At 47.9% G+C, this 20,655-nt stretch overlaps 1 protein-coding gene across 1 annotated transcript in view; it reads right to left on the bottom strand.

Annotated features, from left to right (window-relative positions):
- The window catches only part of LOC142190990 (uncharacterized), a 30,871-nt gene that overhangs the window by 2,398 nt on the left and 7,818 nt on the right, over positions 1-20,655 (bottom strand). Inside the window, exon 2 of the mRNA XM_075262327.1 lies at positions 17,180-18,466. Within this exon, the coding sequence (XP_075118428.1) occupies positions 17,180-18,466 (1,287 nt within the window). The remainder of the gene's footprint in view (positions 1-17,179; positions 18,467-20,655) is intronic.

The raw sequence follows: 20,655 nt of genomic DNA, 5'->3' as shown, positions 1-20,655 counted from the left end.
GTCCTGGTTCCCAACCTGTACTCCGAAGTACACCTTATAGGCTTCACACATCCTGACTGATGTTCTCATTGAATATCTCTTGGCCCGCGTCTTGATGAATTCGCCACATATATAGCAAAACAAATCAGCAGAATTCTACTTTTGCATGGTTGATCCTTCCAAACGTCAAAATGGCAAGAATGCCAATCCATGGCTGCTTAAATATGGCCACTTATGTGGAATAATACTGTACCCCATACACACAATAGAATCCAAACCACATCTGCTGGATTTCCCAGCCTGAACTCACCGCGGATCTGCTGTCCCATACAGTATGTAGTAGGGTCTGTGGAGTCACAAGGAAGCAGGGACTCCTAGCGTCATAGATCACTAAGATACGGGGAGTCCTGGTGTGTGGACAGAGTTCAGGCTGGGAAATGTGACTGATGTACAGACCAGATTTTCAAGTGCGGATTCCATAGTGTGCAGGATGCAGCACAGACAAATCCAGATAGACATTTGTGATAGAGAGGGACTGAATTCATTCTGTACAATCAAATACTGGAAGTCATGTCTATTACCTGCTGATGTGAGGGGCTGCTGGTCCTCCATCATCACCTCCTTGTACAGATCCTTGTGTCCTTCTAAATACTCCCACTCCTCCATGGAGAAATAGACAGCGACATCCTGACACCTTATAGGAACCTGACAACACAATGATACAGTCATCACCCCGACCCCTCCAGTTACTGTATAATGTCCCAGCATTCCCAGCAGTGTCACCTCTCCAGTCAGCAGCTCCAGCATCTTGTTGGTGAGTTCTAGGATCTTCTGTCCATTGATCTCCTCCTGTATCAGGGGGTGAGGTGGAGGCCCCAGGATTGGGCTCAGGGTTCCTCTATATCCATCATACACAGGAGCCTGACAGCGCCCACTAGAGGTCTTCTTCACTACTGTGTAATCCTGGTTATGGGGAGACACATTAATAAATCTCACTATATACATGTCCAGAGTCCATCACCTCTCCAGTTATATCATCTGTTATTACTATAGATAAGAATGATGTCATGATGACATCATCAGAATCTCTCACCTCTCCAGTAAGCTGGTAGATGATCTCTAGGGTGAGATTTAATAGACTTTCCGCCATCTTTTTCCTGTATCTTTCCATCCTTGATGGATCAATCCGGAATATTCTCTTATATAGAAGATACTGAGAGGATTCTATATTGTAGGAACCTGAATGGAGAGAAGATGAGACAATGTAATCACTACACGGAATCCCATGGAATAAATAGATACGGATAAACAAAGAACAGCACCGAGCTGCACATAGTGAAGTACCGTATAGTAGGGAGGTCAATAAGACAAAAAAGTTGCTCACCTTGGAAGGTTGTAAACACAACCGTTTTTCTCAGTTTATAGACCACTTATGAAGGGGAGGTCTTTTGCCCCTAGGGGAGAGCCAGCGGGATCCACGTCACTCTAGGTGTAGGTAATGGCAAGGATGGACCGGACAAAAAAGAGGATCTCTGCGCTCAATCCGTCGTCTTTTAAAATTTCACTTTATTTTGGAAATATAAACACAACGCGTTTCGGGCTAGCTGCCCTTTTTCAAGTGTATGAACTTATATCTCACGTCGAGCTGGATGCGTAGCCGTTAATGTTCATACCCTAATGTGGTTTCCAGTATATTTTTAATGGATTGAGAATAAAGATTTGGACATTTTAAGACTTCGGATAGTGCTGTAATTCTTTGCTCTTTGGAATCGTGTAGCCGGTTGGGTCCGCTGGTATCCGTGCACACCGAGATTGGATTACAGACAATGAATGGGGTGAGCTGAAAATACTTACCTATTTTTGTGATCCAATAATGTCTGTAGGTCACTGATGTCCTCCTCAATGGTCTCTAAGCCAGGAACCTGACCACTCACAACACCAGCTCTCACACCACTCTCCTCATCACTACTAGCGGTGGAAGCAGCAGATGTCTCCTCCAGATCTGGTCCGGGCTCTAGATGATGACTGTCCAGTAGTAGCTCATCCTCACTGTATAGTGGATCTGAGCCCATAGCACGGGGGCAATTTTAGACAAAATGGGGCCCTGGGCAAAATAAAAAGTGGGTTCCCAAATTCTGAAATATTGTACCAACAACAATGTCACATTCTGTTAATTCAGTGTGCAGCAGTAGCTAAAACTGGTACTTACAGGGGTGTTCCTATGTCTTTTAAGGGGTTGTATGTAAAAAAAAATTTGCCAAGTCAAACTTGTGAGCCTTATCTTTAAAGACCCGCTGCACAAACAACAAGGCACATGCCCGATCCCACACTAAAAAATACTGATATACCTACAGAGTTATCAAATAGGACCGCTATACCAGGACTAAATACTGTCACATCACCCGCTGACCGCTATACCAGGACTAAATACTGTCACATCACCCGCTGACCGCTATACCAGGACTAAATACTGTCACATCACCCACTGACCGCTATACCAGGACTAAACACTGTCACATCACCCGCTGACCGCTATACCAGGACTAAATACTGTCACATCACCCGCTGACCGCTATACCTGGACTAAACACTGTCACATCACCCACTGACCGCTATACCAGGACTAAACACTGTCACATCACCCGCTGACCGCTATATCAGGACTAAACACTGTCACATCACCCGCTGACCGCTATACCAGGACTAAATACTGTCACATCACCCGCTGACCGCTATACCAGGACTAAACACTGTCACATCACCCGCTGACCGCTATATCAGGACTAAACACTGTCACATCACCCGCTGACCGCTATACCAGGACTAAACACTGTCACATCACCCACTGACCGCTATACCAGGACTAAACACTGTCACATCACCCACTGACCACTATACCAGGACTAAATACTGTCACATCACCCACTGACCGCTATACCAGGACTAAATACTGTCACATCACCCGATGACCACTATACCAGGACTAAATACTGTCACATCACCCACTGACCGCTATACCAGGACTAAATACTGTCACATCACCCACTGACCGCTATACCAGGACTAAATACTGTCACATCACCTGATGACCACTATACCAGGACTAAATACTGTCACATCACCCACTGACCGCTATACCAGGACTAAATACTGTCACATCACCCACTGACCGCTATACCAGGACTAAATACTGTCACATCACCCGCTGATCGCTATACCAGGACTAAATACTGTCACATCACCCGCTGATCGCTATACCAGGACTAAACACTGTCACATCACCCACTGACCACTATACCAGGACTAAATACTGTCACATCACCCACTGACCGCTATACCAGGACTAAATACTGTCACATCACCCGATGACCACTATACCAGGACTAAATACTGTCACATCACCCACTGACCGCTATACCAGGACTAAATACTGTCACATCACCCACTGACCGCTATACCAGGACTAAATACTGTCACATCACCCGCTGATCGCTATACCAGGACTAAATACTGTCACATCACCCGCTGATCGCTATACCAGGACTAAATACTGTCACATCACCCGCTGATCGCTATACCAGGACTAAATACTGTCACATCACCCGCTGACCACTATACCAGGACTAAATACTGTCACATCACCTGCTGACCACTATACCAGGACTAAATACTGTCACATCATCCGCTGACTGCTATACCAGGACTAAATACTGTCATGTCAGCCACTTACTGCCAGATTCCCCTCTGACCTCATAGCCACTAAACACTTCACTATCAGTTTCCTCCATTCCCCATATGAAGAATACAACTACCCCCCTTTTATTTGCAGATGCCCCCTCATAATACCAGCCAGCCATTAACCTCTTCCTGCCCTGCACTGTAATAGGACGCTGCAGTAAGCAGGTTGTTCCTAGGAGCCATGTACTATTCACTGGTGAGCGCTGCGCATTACAATGACATACATGGCACATCTGCAGGTACCTGGCTGGACAATGATCCTGGAATACCTGGAGACTGATGCAGGTGAAGTGCGTTTAAAAAGAACGTTTCATGTCCTCAGAGACGTGTGGTATTATATACTGCTAGAAAGCCGACAATTCAGTGCACTGTTGGTTTTGTAGTGGTATGTAATACCCCCCATCTCTGAGGACATGAAAGGTATTCTTTAAATGCAGTATAAGAGGACGTGAGGCTGCGGCAGTATAAGAGGACGTGAGGCTGCCGCAGTATAAGAGGACGTGAGGCTGCGGCAGTATAAGAGGACACGAGGTTGCGGCAGTATAAGAGGACGTGAGGCTGCGGCAGTATAAGAGGACGTGAGGCTGCGGCAGTATAAGAGGACGTGAGGCTGCGGCAGTATAAGAGGACGTGAGGCTGCGGCAGTATAAGAGGACGTGAGGCTGCGGCAGTATAAGAGGACGTGAGGCTGCCGCAGTATAAGAGGACGTGAGGCTGCCGCAGTATAAGAGGACTTGAGGCTGCCGCAGTATAAGAGGACATGAGGCTGCGGCAGTATAAGAGGACGTGAGGCTGCGGAGAGACAGTCTGCACCTCAGCTCAGATTGTGCTGGGGAAATTTAAGAAGCGCCTGGCTGAGATTTGTTTAACTCTCCTTCACTTTGCTGCTACTGTACAATGCAAAGCTGTGGAGTCGGAGTTAGTTTTGGTTGGAGTCGGAGTCGGTAGAAATGTACCGACTCCGACTTTAAAATAAAGTATTAATATTTCATAATTGAATTTTCATATGAATTTTATAAATGTTACTCAAATATATATGTTCTATCAAACTATGAACAACAGTGATAAGCAGTTCTGCTGGAGATAGAGACATTTCTTATTTCTTGTGTGTCACTGTTCTACACTGCCCTTATGTATTCTTATACTTGGTTAACCTTTGGTTAACCTCATGCTGCCCCAACCCATGCCAGGTTTTTCTGTCCGCTTGAAAAGTCGGACATCTTTACATGCGGACAGTGAAGGAAGGGCACGGAGTGCAAAAGAACGCACCCGATCGACATTTAAATAAATGACAAGTGTCACGGACACAGCTAGTGTCTGCTCCTAATGTCCGTGCCAGATTTTGAACAGACACTAGGAGCGGACACTACCTGTCGGACACTGACGGTATTGTGAACGCTCCCTAACTGTGACTTAGACTCGTTGACTTTATAATAAGTTAACGCCCTGAATGAGGATAGTATCTGTGATACAGTGGCCAAAGTGGTGTCTGTATATGTAAGCAATAGGATTACGTCATCCGCAAATAGGTTAATTCTATGGTCTTCAGGATCCACCCGGGCACCAGCAATGTCAGGGTGAGTCTGCACGGCATCAGCCAGGAGCTCCATTACCAAGGAAAATAATAAAGGGGATAACTGACAATCCTGTCGAATACCATTCGTGATTAAGAAAGGCCGAGATAATACCCCATTAGCTAGGACTTATGCCGATGGCACTGAATATAGTAGAGAAATTGCTGAAAAAATGGACCGGAGCGGCCAAACCCATATAACACCTCGAAAAAAAAGAAGGAGATTTAACCATGGTTTCTATCATAATGATATGTCTATGGCAGTGGAGCATGCAAGACATTATAGTACTTAAGGGTTAAAAAGCTAATATTATATATAAGAGGATATAAAGGGAGTTCAGGGATGACAGATGGTCCGAGGTTATGGAAGGCAAAGATAATAAGGTAAGAAATTACTGGAAGGGGAATCTCCTTCCCAGTCTTAAGTCTATTGTAACCTCCAACAGGGCCACAAGGAGGACATTATAGTGTGTGAGGGGCCACAAGGAGAACATTATAGTGTGTGGGGGCCACGAGGAGAACATTATAGTGTGTGGGGGCCACAGAGAGGACATTATAGTGTTTGGGGGCCACGAGGAGGACATTATAGTGTGTGAGGGGCCACAAGGAGAACATTATAGTGTGTGGGGGCCACAGGGAGGACATTATAGTGTGTGGGGGCCACGAGGAGGACATTATAGTGTGTGGGGGCCACGAGGAGGACATTATAGTGTGTGGGGGCCACGAGGAGGGCATTATAGTGTGTGGGGGCCACAGGGAGGACATTATAGTGTGTAATGTATGTATGAGAATGTGTGAGAAGGGCTGAGATCGAGCACTCACCTCCTCGGGTACAGCAGCCGTCTGCTCACAGGACCTGTGATGATGTCATAGGGGTGGGAGGAGTCAAGGAGTCACATGATTAGGTCCTGCTGTTATGGCTTTATCTATTATTAGAGATGAGCAAGTACTATTCGGATCAGCCAATCCGAACAGCACGCTCCATAGAAATGAATGGATGCACCTGGTACTTTCGCTTTGACGGCGGCCGGCCGCTTAACCCCCCGCGTGCCGGCTACGTCCATTCATTTCTATGCGAGCGTGCTGTTCGGATTGGCTGATCCGAACAGTACTCGCTCATCTCTATTTATTATTGTTACTTGTATAGCGCCATCATATTCCGCAGCGCTTTACAGTCATTGACAATCACTGTCCCATATAGGGCTCACAATCTACATTCCCTATCAGTATGTCTTTAGCATGTGGGAGGAGACCGGAGTACCCGGAGGAAAACACAGGGAGAACATACAAACTCCTTGCAGATGTCGTCCTAGGCAGGATTCGAGCCCAGGACTCCAGTGCTGCAAGGCTCCAGTGCTAACCACTGAGCCACCGTGGTGATTCCCCCCCACCTGTGCAAAAGATACTAAATCCTAGTGAGCTAAAGGACCTGTGATGATGTCACATGTGTGGGAGGAGTCACAGAATCACATGACCAGATATTAGAAGTTTCTTCAGAGCCATCTGTGTGTGATGTGTATGTAGCAGAGCCATCTGTGTGTGATGTGTATGTAGCAGAGCCATCTGTGTGTGATGTGTATGTAGCAGAGCTATCTGTGTGTAATGTGTATGTAGCAGAGCTATCTGTGTGTGATGTGTATGTAGCAGAGCTATCTGTGTGTAATGTATATGTAGCGGAGCCATTTTAATCAGGTTTACCTATGCAGGGAGAGAAAGAGGTTACCCAGCCCACACTGTCTCCATTTTTCGAACAAAAGAGAGCAAGTGAAGAACATTGAGAATGTAACAATCAGAGAGAGATCTAGAGACACGCACTCCCAAGTAGGTGATCTCAGAGGAGCCCTACAACGGCTGGTTAGACTCGGAGGCGGAGGGCACTGTATAGTCACGGGGCAGGATATTGGATTTAGACCAGTTAATACGTAAGCCAGAATGGGCACCAAACTCATGAATGATTCTCAGTACCTCCACCAACGAGTCCCCAGCATCTTCCAAGAATAACAAAGCGTCGGCAGCATAAAGACTGACCACTTCCCACAACGAGCCCCGTACCAATCCCCTCATTCCCAGGGACTGTTGTAGTATAACGTGCCAGCGTGTACAGGAGAGGGGAGAGCGGACAGCACTGACGGATCCCGCGCTGGAGAGCGAATGATCTAAAGGGAAAGCCATTCACCATGACCAAGGCTCTGAGGTGGGAGTACAAAAGTCGAACCCACAAAATAAATTCTGAAGGAAACCCAAATTTGCCTAAGACCAACCACAGGTAATGCCATTCAATGGAGTCAAATGCCTTGGCTGCATCCAGGGAGACCAAGACCCTCGACCCTACCACATCGTGCACCACTAGGTTATTCAAGAATAGATGGCGCAAATTACGAGCCGTAGAGCGGCCAGGCATAAAACCATTCTGATCAGGGGCGGATCCAGAGCCGGGCAACCGCCCGGGGCCCCACGCTTAGCGGGGCCCCGCGGCCTGGCCCTAAGAAAATGGTCCCGGTCAGCCTCGGCATAGTCGGGCAAGTGCCGGGGCCCACAGAGCCTCTGGGGGCCCCCCGGCACTTGCCTGTCACGATTTCAGCTCATCGGCGTCCGTCCACCGATGAGCTGAATACATGTGCGATGCAGGAGCTGTGAGCTCAGCTCCTGCTTTAAAGCTCCGGCCCGGCTTGCGTGTGTAGGCGCGATGACGTCATCACATCACATCGTCGGGGGAACGATGGAAGGTGAGTGATAGAAGGTGAGTGTAAGTGTTTGTTTTGAAGGGGAGGGGGGAACAGCAAGACACTGGGGCAGATGGAGGGGGGAGAACGGCATGACACTGGGGCAGATGGAGGGGGGGAGAATGGCATGACACTGGGGCAGATGGAGGGGGGAGAACGGCATGACACTGGGGCAGATGGAGGGGGGAGAACGGCATGACACTGGGGCAGATGGAGGGGGGAGAATGGCATGACACTGGGGCAGATGGAGGGGGGAGAACGGCATGACACTGGGGCAGATGGAAGGGGGGAGAACAGCATGACACTGGGGCAGATGGAAGGGGGGAGAACAGCATGACACTGGGGCAGATGGAGGGGGGAGAACGGCATGGCACTGGGGCAGATGGAGGGGGGGAGAACAGCATGACACTGGGGCAGATGGAGGGGGGAGAACGGCATGGCACTGGGGCAGATGGAGGGGGGAGAACGGCATGACACTGGGGCAGATGGAGGAGGGGAGAACAGCATGACACTGGGGCAGATGGAGGGGGGGAGAATGGCATGACACTGTGGCAAATGAAGGGGGGGGGGAGAACGGCATGACACTGAGGCAGATGAAGGGGGAGAATAGCATGACACTGGGGTGGATGGAGGGGGGAGAACAGCATGACACTGGGGCAGATGAAGGGGCGAGAACGGCATGACACTGGGGCAAATGAAGGGGGGGAAAACGGCATGACACTGGGGCAAATGAAGGGGGGAGAACGGCATGACACTGGGGCAGATGAAGGGGGGGATGGCATGACACTGGGGCAGATGAAGGGGGGAGAATGGCATGACATTGGGGCAGATGAAGGGGGAGAACGGCATGACACTGGGGCAGAGACGGGGGGGGACATGAAACTGTGGGCAGATAAAGGGGGAGAATGGCATGAAACTGGGGACAGAGATAGAGGGGAGGGGACATGAAACTAGGGGTAGATGAAGGGTGTATATGAAAATGGGGAGAGATGGAGGGGGGACATATAATTTACGGGTGACTGTAGGAGGATTATACTGTGTGGAATCACATGAAAAATGAATGAGAATGGGCGGAGTCAACATAAAAGTGGGCAGGGCCTAATTTGCTGCGACGCGCTGCACGTAGGGCCCCGCCAAAGTCAATTGCCCAGGGCCCCGCAAACCCTGGATCCGCCACTTATTCTGATCTGAGGGAATAACTGAAAGAATCACTCGATTCAATCTGCATGACAGAATTTTAGCTAAAATTTTTACATCCACTTGCAATAATGACATTGGACGGTAGGACTTGCACAAGGCGGGATCCTTCCCCAGCTCTGGTAAAACTACTATACGAGCCTCGGTCATGGAGTGGGGCAGGGAACCCGACTCATACGCTGTCGTATACAATAGTAGAGATCTGTGGGCCAGGGCAACCTCATAGCATTTATAGAATTCAACTGACAAGCCATCTGTTCCAGGCGACTTGCCAATAGGAGGGGAGGAGTTCTGATACTTCCTCCAATGTACTAGGGGCGCCCAGCATAGCACGGTCCGCAGTGGACAGGGCTGGCAAAGACTAGAGATGAGCGAACACTGTTCGGATCAGCCAATCGGAACAGCACGCTCCCATAGAAATGAATGGAAGCACCTGTGACGCCGGCCGGCCGCCGGCAAAGTCAGCGTCACAGGTGCTTCCATTCATTTCTATGGGAGCGTGCTCTTAAGATCGTGGATAGCCTGGGACATCATCCCCCAAGAAAAAGCTTTAAAGGCATCCCAACACTGCAATATACTAGTGCAGTGTCCCAGAACAAGATGTTAATGTTCTGTTTAAGTTGTCATTATGTCACTATATTTCCTTGTATATTGTCAAGTGGTAATTTCTGATGTCAGCCATTCTATTTGTGTGCTGTATATTGTATTGTACTTTATTACTCAGCATACACTGAGGTTTGTCTGCAGCACTGTAGGGGTTAACTAGCTTTGCACCTTGCTTAGCTTTGCAAACCCACATGTTTTAGCATCTTGCTACTTCAGTTACATGTTTTGCTCTCAGCCTAGAGAGGCACAAACTGCTTCTGGGGCGAGTGGAGACTTGTCCCCAGTCCATCTCCTGCGTTCACAAAGAGAGGTGATGGCAGAATGGAGTCTAAGCCTGGCTTGTAGCCAGTACACGTTTGCCAGCATTGCTCCAGGCTAGTCAGAACCTCACATGGGCTATATACAGCTATCAGTCCATCCCAACCACTGAACTCCTATCAGTCCATGCCTGGGAGATCATCTAAAAAGTCTAATCCTGTGCTATTGGCCTAAGCCAGAGGAATAACCTGTTGGATACAGAAGTCTTCTGCCTGGATCCACGCTTCTCATGGGTTCCCCAGCTGGATCCAACCTAAGCGGCTTCCACGTCGTTGATTCACGGCTTTAGCACCCTGCGATAGGGCATTGCTCTAGCACCTACTCTGTAAGTACTCTCTTGCATCACATTGCACAGTATAGCCAAGCTGTGTTAGAGCTAAAGCTGCACTGGACTGTGGATAAATTAACGGTACTATTCCGTTATCGGGCCAGCAGCAGCGCATTTCAGCACCAGCTTTCGGGACAGCAGTTCAGTTCAGCAGCGGGAATTACAATGACATCCGAGGACTGCTGGCCCGATGCTTGTGCCCAGTAGCCAGTACATCAATGACCCCCCCTCCATCTCCTCCTCCTTCCAGTGCTGCCCCCCAGCTCTCCTTACATCTACCCCGTACCCTCTCCCCGCCACATGACTAAGCCGATGCTGGCCCGATGATAGAGGCCGTGCTTGTGTGTAGTAGGCAGTACATCGATCGATGCCCTCATCCTCCTCTTCCTTCCAGTGCTGCCCCCCAGCTCTTCTTACATCTGCCCCGTACCCTCTCCCTGTAATAGGCCTCACCGTAAATCTTGAGCAATGAATGCTACTAGATAGCCGCCGGACGCTGCAGAAAGTTTGTCCCTCCGGCTCGCTGTAGCTCACCGTTCCTATAGTCGGCGTGTTTCTTGTCAGGGCCTGGATTGAGCCCCGGTGTCTTTCCTTTCGGTCTCGGTACTAGCGCTGAGGTGAGGCCTAGTCGTGTGGCGGGGAGAGGGTACGGGGAAGATGTAAGGAGAGCTGGGGGGCAGCACTGGCAGGAGGAGAAGGATGGGGGAGGGGGGTCATCGATGTACTGGTTACTGGGCACAAGCATCGGGCCAGCAGTCCTCGGATGTCATTGTAATTCCCGCTGCTGAACTGCTGTCCCGAAAGCTGCTGCTGAACTGCGCTGCTGCTGGCCCGATAACGGAATAGTACCAAATTAACTATTACCTACCCAGAATCTGTATACCTGCTACTACAGAGGATATGGGACTGTGACTGAAGTGCTGCAATTCCTTGTGATAAGTGTAAAAGCTGTGCTGCCATTTGCTATCAAAGAGACTGTGATATCTGTACTTTGCCTGCACAAGGGATCTTTCAAGTAAAGTTCTTTAAAACCGTTGTTACTGGACTCACAGAAGTCATTGCAGCCTGTACACTGTAGAAAAGTAACAGCTAAAGTGTAAGGAAAGGAACATGTATGTGACAGGGGAACAGGGTTGTATAGCACTCAGGCCTGTGACACAACCGTGACTACTACCACCGCCATCGTGCATCCCCTTGCTCACTAGTGGATGGGCCCTGGTCATCAAAAAAGGTGTTCCATTACTGGATAATGTATGGTGGGGAGGGACAGGATAGAAGGCCAGAAAGGGTTGAGTCTCCAGTGTGGACATGAAGGATGTAATCCCCATAATACTAGCTTCAATGGGACATGGTCCAAGATAGAGTGGGAGAGGTAAGAAACTTCGGAAACATAGGGCAGCAGAGATCTTCCCAGCAACCCCAAGTCAATACAGGACATAGAATTGTGAGAAGAGGAGAAGCGAGCTTAACCCCTAGTCTCAGGGTGCACATACTACCAGGCATCCATCAGACCCAACTCCTCTGCACTCCGCTGAAGGGAAGAAGAACCCGAGGGTACAGGAGATACTACAGCCGCAGACCTACAGTCAAGGTATTTATCCCATGTGAAAAAGAAGATATTGCTGCCGATTCTGCAGCTGATTCGGAGGCCGCGGCTTGAGACTCCGCACTGGTTACACTCATTTATTTGGGCCTAATCAGCGATGGAAGCCGCAAGGGCTCTGTATACTCTGTATCCACCAACATGAGCCTGGGGGCAGAAAATAAAGAGGAATCTGGGGCAGATGTCCGTCTATAATTCCTCTTTACTTTCTGATGTGTAAACAGGTTCTAACTACTTGTATAGAATGGCCTGTATTTCACTCCAGTCCAGTAGGTCCGCCTCCGCAAAACAAAACAAAAAAAACCACCCAATTGAATATGGGTTGCTCCAAAGGGGGCCCACTGAGCCTCTGTCGCCCAGGGGCCCACAAAAACCTGGAGCCGGGCCTGAGCAGAGGACCCGTCCCTCAAGTACTACAAGTCACAGCACAATTGTTTTTATTTGTGCTGTAACTTGCAGGGCATGGGGACAGCTCCTCCACATGCATACCTCCCAACCGTCCCGATTTCCGCGGGACAGTCACGATTTGGGTGACATGTCCCGCGGTCCCGGTTGGAGGGAGGTATGTCCCGATTTCAACTCAGATCTGCGTCCAGAGGACGCAGATCTGAGTTGAACACATATGCGGCTGAAGCAAGGAGCTGACACAGGTCAGCTCCTCGCTTCGCCGCTGCCCGCCTCTCTCCCTGACACATGCGGCTGAAGCTGCTCACGTGCTCGCTTCGCCGCTGCGTCTCTCACTCGCTGACACATGCGGCTGAAGCGAGGAGCTGACCTGTGTCAGCTCCTCGCTTCGCTGCTGCCGCCAGCTCCTGGCTTGTAGACGCGATGTACAAGCCAGGAGCCGGCGGCGAAGCGAGGAGCTGACACAGGTCAGCTCCTCGCTTCAGCCGCATGTGTCAGCGAGAGAGAGACGCAGCGGCGAAGCGAGCACGCAAGCAGCTTCAGCTGCATGTGTCAGGGAGAGAGGCGGGCAGCGGCGAAGCGAGGAGCTGACCTGTGTCAGCTCCTTCTTTCAGCTGCATTTGTCAGTGAGAGAGGCGGCGAGGGAGCGGAGGAGAAGGTAAGTTTAATGTTGAAGTGGAACGTGAATCTGGGGGCAGATGAAGGAGAGGACAGCATGACACTGGGGGCAGAGATGGAGAGGACATGAATCTGGGAGCAGAGATGTGGGACATGAATCTGGGGGCAGAGATGTGGGGACATGAATCTGGGGGCAAAGATGTGGGGACATGAATCTGGAGGCAGAGATGTGGGGACATGAATCTGGGGGCAGAGATGGAGTGGACATGAAACTGGGGGCAGAGATGGAGTGGACATGAAACTGGGGGCAGAGATGGGGGACATGAATCTGGGGGCAGAGATGGAGAGGACATGAATCTGAGGGCAGAGATGGGGGACATGAATCTGGGGGCAGAGATGGGGGACATGAATTTGGGGGCAGAGATGGAGGGACATGAATCTGGGGGCAGAGATGGAGGGACATGAATCTGGGGGCAGAGATGTGGGACATGAATCTGGGGCAGAGATGGAGAGGACATGAATCTGGGGGCAGAGATGGAGGGACATGAATCTGGGGGCAGAGATGGAGGGACATGAATCTGGGGGCAGAGATGTGGGGACACGAATCTGGGGGCAGAGATGTGGGGACACGAATCTGGGGGCAGAGATGGAGAGGACATGAATCTGAGGGCAGAGATGGGGGACATGAAACTGGGGGCAGAGATGGAGGGACATGAATCTGAGGGCAGAGAGGGGGGGACATGAATCTGGGGGCAGAGATGGAGAGGACATGAATCTGGGGGCAGAGATGGAGGGACATGAAACTGGGGGCAGATGAAGGGTGTATATGAAACTGGGGGAGAGAGAAAGGGGGGACATAATTTACGGGTGACTGTAGGAGGATTATACTGTGTGCGGGCACATGAAAAATTAACGAGTGGGCAGAGTCAATACAAAAGTGGGCGGGGCTACATTTGCTTACGCGCGCCGCACATTTTGTCCCTCTTTCGGTTCTTCAAAAGTTGGGAGGTATGCACATGTGCTTCACCTAACACCATCAGAGGTAGCACATGTGGAGGGGGCAGCAGTTAGGGATTGATCGCTCCCCCAACGTGTGCTACCCCTAATTACTGCCCCCCCCCCATATGCTGCCTCTGATGGTATTAGGTGCATCCTCACATCTGCTACCCCCATATGTGCGATGGTATAATGTGAAACACGTGGAGGGGCGCTTCAACAAAAAAAAAAAAAAAGTTGTGCTGTGACTTGTAGTACTTGGGGGCCAGCCCCTCTACTACCCCCCACATGTGCTTCACCTAATACCATCGCACGTGTGGGGGTAGCAGATGTGAGGATGCACCATCAGGGGTAGCACACATGCTGGGGCAGCCATTGGGGATTGGTTGCCCCCCCACCTCTGCTACCTCTGATGGGTACTAAGTGAATCACATGTGGAGGGGGGGGCAGAGGTAAACATAAAAAACAGATCTTTTTTATAGCAAAAAACTGATGCAAATGGACGCACATTTTCTAATGGATCAGTTTTTTGATGCAGGAATTGACATCAATTTGTGGCAGTTTTTTTTGTTATAATAACTAGAGATGAGCGAATACGGTTCGATCGAGTAGGTATTTGATCGAATATTACCGTATTCAACATATTCGATTTCGATCGAATAATACGCAGTAAACGCACTAAAAATTCGTATCCCCTCCCACCTTCCCTGGTGCTTTATTTGCACCAATAACTGTGCAGAGAAGGTGGCACTGGAAGCAGGAAGACGTAGGCATCGAAAAAAAAATAGGAAAAAGTCATTGGCTGGTTAAATCAGGTGACCTCGGATTTATAAGAATAGTGGCAGCCATATTCGTGTAATTTGCGGCTTGGAGTTAGATAGGGAGAGACGAGCTACTGAGGGATAGAGAGGATTTAGGTTTGGTTAGGTAGGAAAAATTGACAAAACAGTACTTTTCATACACGTCACACACACACACACAGCTCTGCTACATACACGTCACACACAGCTCTGCTACATACACAGCTCTTCTACATACACATCATACACGAACAGCTCTGCTACATACACATCACACACACAGCCCTGCTACATACACATCATACACGCACAGCTCTGCTACATATACATCAAACACAGCTCTGATACATACACATCACACACACAGCTCTGCTACATAGACGTCTGCAAAATATACAATATTTGGTGAAATCACGTGTTGAGAAGCTTTAAGAGAGAGGACTAAGCTCCTTATTATAAAAAAACATGTAGATTTATTAAAGACTTTAAGGAAAAATGGAAACATGGAAACCTTCCGGAATAACAGAAATCTCAGTCACTGTCTCATTAGCTTACATCATCAGAGAGGCTAATAGTTCGGTTTCTTCATCTGGATATCTTGTAGAGTTCCAGCTTGGCTCATGCTCGATCATCTGGTTGATGGACTCTGGGATGGTCATGACATCTTGTCCAGTATTACAGAGAAGAGATAGCGGCAGACCTGCCATAGATCCCCCATGGATGACGACCACCAGAGATATGTGTGTCTGTGTTACGTTCGTGTCTATACCCAGACACAGAATCCTGACTGCAGACTGCACCGCTAAGGGAACAGGGGTAGGAAACTTTCCTTGATGCTACGTTGGGTGGATAGGCCCTGCCTGCGGGTGCTGGTTGGCTGTTCCCAAGCTAGTCCTGGCCCCGACAACTCCTGGCTCTCTAAACACGAAGGCCTAGCCGATAGGGAGAGAGCTAAAAGAGAGCTAGGGACTGGGGATACTAAAGTGGTCACCCCTAAAGAAACCAAGGTGCAGCTGCAGACAAAAACAGGATGGGATGTGCTGGACAACAGACATGCAGCATAACACAATACACAACAAGAGAATGAGGAGAGGGACAGTGGAGAGGTGAGGAAAGGGTTAACACAGGACTGGGGCAAAACAAACTGGAACCCAAACCTCACAAACAACAAGATAGTGCCAGGCAACCAGAACTGAAGGACAGGGTGGAGGGACAAACCAGACTAACACACAAGGCAACACTCACACCATTTCCTAGTCAGTTGTAACTCCACAAAACAATCCACCTCCCTGATGCACGAATTCAAGTAGGTTACAACGAAAACCGGCAACTAGTGAAGCCAGCCCTCCTCCTATTAAAGTCCCCAGAGCCATCCGATAGGACGATGGTAACGACCAACACCTGAGGCTCAATCCAAAGAAAACTCAAGTGTACTCTGAAGGCCGATACTCAATACACAAACCAATGGCAAGAAGACCACAGAACACCGGATCAAATCCCCAACCAAACCCCATCAGAAAAACACACAAATTTTATAAAGTATTCAGGTCGTGACAGTCTGTCACTCCTTTCTGTTCATGAGAGGGGGAGTTGTCCTCCATTCTAAATCTTCCTTGTGTCTATATTAGGATAACTGTAAAATGGTGCACCCTAACCACACCCATGTGGAAGAATGAAGTCAGCAGTCTAGAAATAACCCTATATGCCAGGAATATTGTAATATCATAATATTTAACAACGTCACACACAGACAGCTCTGCTACACACACAGAGCTCGGCTACATACACGTCACCCGCAAAAGGCTCCGCTACATACACGTCACACACAGACGGCTCCGTTACATACACGTCATACAAAGCTCTACTACACACACACCTACATGTTGCCCCAATGGTACACCTGAATCAGCAATGTACTGATCGCTGGTTCAGCACTATACACATGTATAGGGTTAAACAGTGGGGATCAGTGTTATCAACGTCCTGGATGTTGTAGCATTCTGGATGTTGTAACATGAGCCTGGCTGTCAGATACAGCTGTGCTCCCATGATCATCATACGGGCTCTTCATCTGAGCCCGCTCAACCACTATCACGTACGTGGAGATGCAGTAACTACCTACATTCCCCCACACACATATACGTAAGAATGCATGAAGGGGTTAAAGAAAAATAAATAATTTTACCTAAAAAAACCCCTGTGAATATAAGATCCTTCTTACAACCTAGACGAGTCAATGATTTCAGGTTGAAAATCCACTTACAATTTGCTTCTCCGGTTTGTGAACACGCTGATGTTTAACAAGAACTGATTTCTGAGTAAAACATTTCCCGCATTCTGGACATAAAAATGGCTTCTCCCCTGTGTGAATTCTTTGATGCTTAACAAGGCCTTGTTTCTGAGCAAAACATTTCCCACATTCTAAGCATGAATATGGCTTCTCTCCTGTGTGAGTTCTTTGATGCTTAACAAAGTCTGATTTCTGAGCAAAACATTTCCCACATTCTGGGCATGAATATGGCTTCTCTCCTGTATGAGCTCTTTGATGATTAACAAGGTCTGTTTTCTGAGCATAACATTTCCCACATTCTGAACATGAATATGGCTTCACTCCTGTGTGAGTTCTTTGATGCTTAACAAGACCTGATTTACAAGTAAAACATTTCCCACAGTCTGGACATGAATATGGCTTCTCTCCTGTATGAATCCTTTGATGCTCAACAAGGCCTGATTTCAAGATAAAACATTTCCCACAGTCTGAGCATGAAAATGGCTTCTCTCCTGTGTGAATTCTTTGATGATTAAAAATGTCTGATTTCTGAGCAAAACATTTTCCACATTCTGAGCAAGAATAAGGCTTCTCTCCTGTGTGAATTCTTCGATGCTTAATAAGGACTGATTTCTGAGCAAAACATTTCCCACATTCTAAGCAAGAATAAGACTTCTCTCCTGTGTGAATTTTTTGATGGTTAATAAGGCCTGATTTCACAGTAAAACATTTCCCACAGTCTGGACATGAAAATGGCTTCTCTCCTGTGTGAATCCTTTGATGCTCAACAAGGCCTGATTTATGAGCAAAACATTTCTCACATTCTGAGCATGAAAATGGCTTCTCTCCTGTGTGAATCCTTTGATGATTAACAAGGTCTGATTTATGAGCAAAACATTTCTCACATTCTGAGCAAGAATAAGGCTTCTCCCCTGTGTGGGTTTTTTGATGTGCAACAAGAATTGATTTGTGAGCAAAACATTTTCCACATTCTGAACAAGAATAAGGCTTCACCCCTGTGTGAGTTCTTTGATGCCTAACAAGGTTTGATTTCTTAGAAAAACATTTCCAACATTCTGAACAAGAATATGGCTTCTCTCCTGTGTGAGTTCTCTGATGTATAACACCACTTCGGCAGCTTTTATTTTGCTTAACAGACTGTAATGAATTAGAAGACAGATCTTTCTCCTGAAGAGCTGATGGTATATCTGGGGTAATGACATGTTCTTCATATGGATCTTGTGTGATATCATGATTCTCTGCTTTATAATCTGTAGATATCAGATGTCCCTCTGAGCTCCTGGTACAGTCATCTGACAAAAAGAAAACTGCTATTACTATTATTGAATAACATAACCTTATAAGTATATTCCCCACTGAGCAGCCGCTGCCTGAGACGCTTCAGACCGAGTGAAGAAGTGAAGTCAGTGGCACAAGCAGCAAACGACGGCAGCGCGGCCTACTTCATTAGTATTCACTGTGCTGAGATGGAGGTCAGTGATAGTGAATAGTAATGAAGCAGGGCAGGAGACGCCACCACTGCTCTAGGTCACTGTAGAGGTGAACACAATCCATGGCTGCTTAAATATGGCCACTTATGTGGAATAATACTGTAGGATGCCATAAATCTTACTGTATTACACCCCATACACACAATAGAATCCAAACCACATCTGCTGGATTTCTCAGCCTGAACTCACCACGGATCTGCTGTCCCATACAGTATGTAGTAGGGTCTGTGGAGTCACAAGGAAGCAGGGACTCCTAGCGTCATAGATCACTAAGACACGGGGAGTCCTGGTGTGTGGACAGAGTTCAGGCTGGGAAATGTGACTGATGTACAGACCAGATTTTCTAGTCCGGATTCCACAGTGTGATTGGGGCCTAAGGTGACATTTTTTTTGTAATTCAGATTTTTATTGATGTTCAAAAATTTAGTACAACAACAATGGCAAAATTGTTGCAAAAACAGGTATAAGGTACCAGATGTATAAGTATACACATTCCAATAATAAAGCTGTTGAACAATTGAATAATGGGGGAAGGGAACAGGAAAGCACAAAGAAAGAAATGATAGAAATGAAAGAAGAGAAAAAAGAAAATTCCCTGAGGCCTGTTTCAAGGTCTATGGATCAGCCAAGGGGTCCAGATCTTAAGGTAGTGATTGTGCGTTCTCAAAGACCAACTCATCAATTCCTCAAATCTAGCAATCTGGTTGACTTTTTCTCTCCAGAGGGATAGTGGCGGGGATTCCATTTGCAACCAGAAGTGTGGGATGACCATCTTTGCAGCAGACAAGAGGTCGGTTACAAGTCTATCACTGGAAGGTTTATATAGTCTTTCGAGGGCATGGATAAAAAGATCATTGCCGGAGTGATGGTAAAGTAGGGGTAGCTCACAGTCCTGTACTGCCGACCAAAAGGGTTTAATAACCAGACAGTCCCACCATATGTGTAGGTAGGAGCCTGGCTCAGCAAAGCATCTTCAGCACCTTTCAGACATATGAAGTGTTTTCTGTAGTAGCCACACAGGAGTTCTACACCAGCATGAAAGTAATTTGTAGCTATTTTCCTGTAGTCGAATGCAGGGTGAGAAGCCATGTGAACATGCACATCTTTGCCAGATAAAGAGATCTGCAATTCCCTTTCCCACGCCAACAGTTAAGCAGGCTTGAAATGAGAGGGGGGGTCCACAAAGTAATGGAGAAAATGAGAGATCTTCCGGAGCATAGTTGTCTTTTCGAATTCTTTTAGTTGAGAGCGGAAGGTGAACTTTTCCTGCAGTCATGACAAAATAGCCATTAGATGACACTTGTGCAAGAAAGACAAGGACATGTCCGGTAGCAACCAAAGGATGTCAGGTAGTGGCATTATACCAGTGGGCGTAATAATATCTTTCGGCAGAAGATGACGAAATATCAACCAAAGATCACTATAAGGTTCTGCACCTATCTCCAGGAGAAATAGAATCAAGCTGACTGGCAACAGTGGCGAGGGTGTCGGAGCTAAGTCCTGCAAGAGCTCAGTCCAATATGCCGTGGCTCCTGGTAGGAGCGGGCAAGAAGTGGTGATCTTTCTTGAAAGCAGATTGGGAAACCAAAGTACCGCCGGAAGAGGAATATCCAGACTGTCTTATAGTAGTTGAGAAGGTATTAAAGAGGTCATTGGGGCTTCCAGGTCTGCCCACCAGTTCAGGCGGATAGCTGTATAATGTTTCTGGATATCAGGAAGGCCTATACCCCCTTGTTGCTTTTTTACTTGTCAGCTGAGCCCATGAGATCCTAGGCATCTTCTTCCTCCAAATGAACTTAGAGAATAAATTCCTAAGAGATCTAAAAAATGCAGTGGGGAGAGCAATGGGTAACATGGTGATTTTGTACAGGATTTTGGGAACCAAGTAGGTCTGGAGTAGGTTTTTTTTCTCCCAAGCCAGGACAAGGGGAGCGACTCATGTCGATAGAGAGTTTCTTAGTTTTGCCAATAACGGTGGAAAATTCGCTGTG

The sequence above is a fragment of the Leptodactylus fuscus genome, chromosome 1, assembly GCF_031893055.1.
Source record: "Leptodactylus fuscus isolate aLepFus1 chromosome 1, aLepFus1.hap2, whole genome shotgun sequence".
Classification (NCBI taxonomy): Eukaryota; Metazoa; Chordata; class Amphibia; order Anura; family Leptodactylidae; genus Leptodactylus; species Leptodactylus fuscus.
The sequence above is the reverse complement of the archived record's forward strand: the minus strand, read 5'-3'. Positions and strand labels throughout refer to the sequence as shown.